The 5,992-nt window shown below is 33.1% G+C and overlaps 1 protein-coding gene across 3 annotated transcripts; it reads right to left on the reverse strand.

Moving 5' to 3' along the window:
* Positions 1-404: 404 nt before the first annotated feature.
* Positions 405-5,384, reverse strand: LOC109219381 (WUSCHEL-related homeobox 11). 3 transcript variants are annotated; one of them, XM_019383824.1, is made up of 3 exons: positions 4,721-5,384; positions 4,216-4,394; positions 405-558 (listed from the first exon to the last, which is right to left on the reverse strand). In XM_019383824.1, the coding sequence occupies exons 1-3, from the start codon at positions 5,313-5,315 to the stop codon at positions 541-543; spliced, it is 792 nt and encodes a 263-aa protein (XP_019239369.1). In that variant the 5' UTR covers positions 5,316-5,384; the 3' UTR covers positions 405-540. The 3 variants fall into 3 exon arrangements, with proteins under 3 accessions (XP_019239369.1, XP_019239367.1, XP_019239368.1); XM_019383822.1 differs by having other exon boundaries at positions 4,216-4,418; XM_019383823.1 differs by lacking the exon at positions 405-558 and adding an exon at positions 1,512-1,649 and having other exon boundaries at positions 4,216-4,418.
* Positions 5,385-5,992: the final 608 nt, after the last annotated feature.

Here is a 5,992-nt window from a genome sequence, read left to right on the forward strand (position 1 = left end):
ATTTTCTTATTGGAGAGGAGTAATTTGGTTCTTATCCATATTTGGCCCATTTTCAAAAAGTTCATTATCCAACCTATTTTTTAATAAATAATATGGGTAGGTAGCTATTTTCTTTTAACCATTTTGCCACCACTAATCAAAACTATAAAAAGATTTTCTTTTTTAAAAAAGGTCAAGGATCGCAAACTCAAACACCTAGATACAGAAGAGAACAAGAAAAAAGTAGAAAAAAGCATTCGACAAACGGGGACTAAGTGCTATATTATTATACTTTGATAAGCGGGAAATAGCTTCATTTGCCTCCAAAAATCAAGCCCAAGAAGTACAACCTCAATTTCACGACTAAGATTTGTGACACCGTAATTTTTCCCTGATGGAGAAATATGGCGGAAGTGGAGAAAAAGGAAGAGGGATAACATCTATATATGGCTACTTATTTCGATCGTAAATATAACAAAACTCATCTAATTGGTAGAATACAATAGAAAACAACAGTACAACGAAAGCTCCTCAAGAAGTCAAGGGTTGGTACGTTTCACTTTAAGCTGGTCTTGAAACCTGTAAACAGATTTAAAGGAATGCATAAATTAAATTGTTAGTAATTTTTTTTAAAAGCGGTGCTAATATAACCAAAGTTCTCAGTACGAACTTATTGGGCATGCCAATCAATCTTGCTACCTACGATGTAAAATTGATTAACTAATTTTAATTCATTGCTCTAGGAGATAAAATGAGAAAAAGAAAACCAACATTGAAATGGTTCAATCGCTCTTCTGATAAAATACAAATTTCAGACAAGCATCATCGAAATCAAGAAAGAACGTCAGTTTCTTCAAACATGACAATGCTTTTATCGATTTTCCTTTCAAAAAGCATAGAATAGTTTGAAAAAACTATGAATCGAAAAAGCGTCTCAAAATTCAACTTATCAAGTGTCAACGACCACTCATATTTTATTATACTTGAAAAAAAAAATTAAAAGAAGAAGGACGGATAGCTGTTTTTTGACAAACGAAAGAAAATATTGGGAGCAATTAATAAGTGATGGAAGGGTGGGTGCAGTAAATATGGACAAAAAAAATTAGTTGATGTGATTCTGGGCTTAGATTAAGGGAGAGAAAGAGAACTGGTTTGAGGATGTCAGTAAGATTATTATTCACTGAAATATTTAAATTTAATTAATTATATGTCATCAGTTCATGAAACAAAAACTTATATGGTGTTAAGCTCATCGGACCACAGGAAAAGAAGTATTATATACCTCTTACAAGTGGAAAACACAGTTAAATTTAGTAATTTATTAGAGTTTAAACTTATCTGGAAATTTTGGCTGATCGGTTAGTAGACATAGGAAAATTCTTCAAAATTTCCAAGAAAAAGAACGAGAAATTTCCAGTTTTGCAGTTTTTAGAACTTCCCAAGACCCTAATAATTCCCTGCAGGTCATNATATATATATATATATATATATATATATATATGTATATATATGATAAAAAATAATGTTCTCTTACAAAAATTCTGTTAAGAAAATCCTGATACATCTTTTCTTGAATTTAATGACGAAGTTTGCCGACAATTTAAACCAAAAAGCTCTATGATTTCTTGTTTAATGATGTCCGAGTGCCGCCATTGTTGTCATGAACAGTTCTACAGCAAATTCAGATCATCAGTTCTCAACACAGCCTAAAAGACAAAAAATTTCTAGATTTACAGAGGAATCTTGTTTTGTTGTTTAAATTATAATTTTTGGAATCCTACGCAGATTTTGAGGTATCCTAATGATTTGGCCGAAAGCGCATGAGACCATACCTGATATTTTATATTCTTAAACAAAATGAAAAAGAATTACCTTTGTCATGATATATTGAACTAATAATAACAGCGGTCTATGTCATAACTCATTAATATAGAAGACGGGCAGAAGAATTTTGTTTCAAAAACGCGTTTTAAAACTTTAGGGGAACCAAAAAAAAAGGAAAAAGAAAATGAAGCAAGAGAGTGGCTATGGCAGCGTATAAAGGTGTGTGAAGATAATAAAATGTTAAATTGATTTTGGGGTAAGGAATTCTCACAAATTAAAATAGGTAAAGGAGAATAAGCCGTTAACCATATATAAGAATTAGGGGTGTGTTGGGCTAAACTAGCCCAAATACGCTCTTAATATGGTGTGATATTGTCCGCTTTGGGCCAAGCCCGCATGGTTTTCCCAAAACGCCTCACACCATTAAGAGATCCCTACGCCTTATATGTAGACTCCCAATCTTTTCAGCTACCAATGTGGGACTTTGTTCGCACACCCAACAATCTCCCCCTCGAACTAAGTTCCACGTGGCCCACTACCACGATCCACGGGTCAATTTTCGAGATTCACTGTGTGCCACCCACATCGTTAGAGTATTATGGCAACCGAAGCCCGCAACTAGCTTCTTCTTGTGTGTGCACTGCCCTGCACCATCACTCCGCCATCTCCATACTCGTTCCGCTGAACCTGGGCTCTAATACCAGTTGTTGGGCTAAACTAGCCCAAATACGCTCTTAATATGGTGTGATATTGTCCGCTTTGGGCCAAGCCCACACGGTTTTCCCAAAAAGCCTCACACCATTAAGAGATCCCTACATCTTATATGTAGACTCCCAATTTTTTCAGCTACCAATGTGGGACTTTGTTCGCACACCCAACAATATTTGGTCAGGTTTTTCAATTATTAAATCGAACTAAACAATTGTGCCGGGTAATTAAATCTAAAGACCAAATCAAACCAATAAAAGTCGGGTTTTCTAACTCGGTTTTTCTCGGGTTTTTCGGATTTTCGAGTTATTTCGAATTTTTTTTCGTAACGTCTTCATAGCACAAAACATAGAATTTGTGCTCCATATTTCTTTGATCCTAGTAACACATAACTATATAAGGTGTTTTTCAAGAAAAATAACATTAAAATATCAAGATGAGCTATGGCATTGTACCTAAAATATTCAACAATAAAAATAATAAAATCGCATAAAATAAATATTATTAATATGTCATAATAAAAATAAACATAATCTAAAATTATTAAGTTGCTAATATCAGTACGACTAACAAGTACCATTTTTACATGACTAAACACTATAAAAAAAAAAAATAAGTTGTGCATTTTATCTAAACCGTGGAAAACTAAAAACAACACTATTGTCATTCCCTGTACAATTTAATTGAATGCCTTTTATTAGCATTAATATTGACTATAAAACTTGTTGTAGCATTCAAGAATTATAAGTCCAAGTTTAAAATAATACGTTAAAAGATAAAATTATGAAAACGTTTAAGAAATATTTATAAACTACACAACAATAAATATTTTTATGTATTATATATATATATATATATATATATATATATATTATATATATTATATATATATATATATATATATAAAACTTCTATACATGTAGTGTCGGGTTGGTTTGCTTCGGTTTGACTTTATTTAGTTAAAACTAAGCCAAATCAATTATGATCGGGTTTTTTCTCCCAACGCCAAACCAAACCATAGTTTTTTTTCTCGGCTTGATTCGGATTATCGGTTTGGTGATGTTTGTTGATTTCTTTTGTACTCCTAATAAGAATTAACCCAACCTCAATTATTAATGATTAGCCAGCTCACTTAAATTCCTTCTAAATTTCTTTTTCCTTCTTTAAAGATTAACATGGGTCCATTCTAATTTATTTTTTTTATCGTTCTCGCACATTAAAAATTATCTTTTAACATTAATTAATAATAAAATTAATTATATTAACTTTTATTATCTTTTTAATTTGTTAATTAAAAATTTAACACATACTCTGAAACTCTTTACTCCAAGGAAAACTTAAAAAAAAGTTAATTCTTTCTTGATATCTTAAAATATTATGGACTACAACTATTTTTTAATTTTTATTAAAAAAATAAATTAAACTGAAAAGGAGGAATTATCGAATAAGTTAACAGGAAACAAGGAGATACAATGAATGCATGCAGAATTAAAGATTCTCCATCCTACAAGTAAATTGCAGGCACCCTACCCTTTCCTTTCGAGCCGAATAAAGGGAAAAAATGCAAACAAACCGAACTTATGTTTGACCTAAATGCACGAATCGAAAATAATATATATATACATACATATATATATAAATATATGTATGTATATATATATATATATATATATATATATATACTGGGAGTGTATACTAGCTTACCAGGAAGTAGCTTTCACCATGCTGCAAACTCTGAACTACAAAGCCAAATTCATTAACTGGCACTGGCACCCCAGAGGAATGATACAAGGCCAAGTCTTCTTGGCCGAACATAGATTTCATGTCAAGTGGTCCCCTTGGCACCTCTGTCGCTACTCCATTAATAAAAACTGTGATAAACCCTGAAACATATGCTACTTCAGCATCTGCGCAGAAAAATAACTCAACACTACTTATAGCCTTAAAGAAAACAAACTTTGTTGGTACGACATGATATGTCAACTCAAATAATTCTTATAGTGCAAGTGGAGTGTTCCCTCCCCATATTCCGGGCAAGCAGAATTAAAATGCCGCCATTTATTGTGAGAACAAAGCCTTGATCAATTGCAAATACGAAGAAACTGAACTAAGGTAGCAAGAACTATGAATCTCATAAATAAATAATTACCAGTTTGGCTTAGAAAAACGACATAAAAAATAATTGTTGGAACTTGAGAAAGACCAATACCAGTTTGATAGTGCAAGTTAGCATTGTCTTCTGGTGAGGACAAAATTGAGCTGACAGAAGAGTTTTGCTCGATTTTCGGAAGACCCATTTGACCAGAAAAAGGGAAGAGGCCATCAGTACCATCATTTGCATTTCCCATATCTCCTCCACAGCAAGAAGAAGAAGAACCAAGAACAAGATAATTGGAAGGTGCAGCCATAGGGAAAGAAATGGATGAGGGGCCAAAATTTCCAGTACTTGTGTCAAAGTGAATTGCACCGCCATTACTACACTTTGCAGCTTGTTCTCCTCCATTTCTACTATTGTCGCTAGTAGCATTAAGACTCGCCTGAATTTGTCTTTGACGACGGCGAGACCTTGAGCGGCGGTTTTGGAACCAGTAGAAGACATTTGCATCTCCAACAGCGCCAAATTGCTCCAGGATTTTTCGTATTCTCACTGTCTCATCTTTTGGTGGATTTACCATTCCACTATTGAAGATTGACTCAAGTATTAGGATTTGTTCCGGCTTTGGATTCCACCTTGATCTCACCGGTTCATTTCTTTCGGAATTAGACTGGTTTGATGAGGTAGAGTCTTGCGCTTCTTTTTCCATGGCTGAGGCGTGAGTGAAAGATAAAAACTCAAGTGTAAGGGAAAAGATACCAAAGAATAAAGTACACGGAAGGTTGTCTACATCAAGGGAATTATTTGGGTATTTAAAAGGCCAAAAGGGAATGTTAGTTGCACAAGTTACCGTCCTGTCCCTTTCAATTCAGAAAATAGTAGGAGTATTTATCTTCAACAAAATAATACAAAACGTAATTTCATATAAGTATCATACCACTTGATACTTTTTTCGGCGTCGAATTTCATTGGTCTACATAAAGTCTAGATTTGTCTTGAGCTTGGGTTTCCCTCACAAGGGGGAATAGTACGGTTGATAATTAGGGGGAAAAGATTAGCTCCAGTGAAGATGTGTGCAAGAAAAATATTAATGGCCTGGATCCTTTTGTTTGGTACTCTCTAGTCTTTTATTTATTTATTTCAACTCTAGATAATAAGAATATTTAAAAACACAAGAAAACACTCCTTCAATTTAACTTTACTTTTTTTACACACTAATTAAGTATTTTAGCAAATAAGAAAAGCATGAATATATATGTCACACTCCAGTTTTACTTCACTGTTTTTAATTTGTTTCCGCACTCCATAGCTTTTTTATTTTGATTATAGAAAGTGTTCTTTTTTTTTTTTCTTGTAGCTTCTCGACTCGAGCTATATATATATATA

The sequence above is a fragment of the Nicotiana attenuata genome, unplaced genomic scaffold (genome assembly GCF_001879085.1).
Source record: "Nicotiana attenuata strain UT unplaced genomic scaffold, NIATTr2, whole genome shotgun sequence".
Classification (NCBI taxonomy): domain Eukaryota; kingdom Viridiplantae; phylum Streptophyta; class Magnoliopsida; order Solanales; family Solanaceae; genus Nicotiana; species Nicotiana attenuata.

What these genes read in the sequence shown, in the direction of transcription:
- LOC109219381 (XM_019383822.1), bottom strand. Translation starts at nt 5,315, where the DNA reads ATGGAAAAAGAAGCGCAAGACTCTACCTCATCAAACCAGTCTAATTCC. An exon ending in TAACTTGCACTATCAAACTG is followed by an intron (nt 4,419 to 4,720) that starts GTATTGGTCTTT and finishes TTTTCTGCGCAG; the next exon opens with ATGCTGAAGTAGCATATGTT.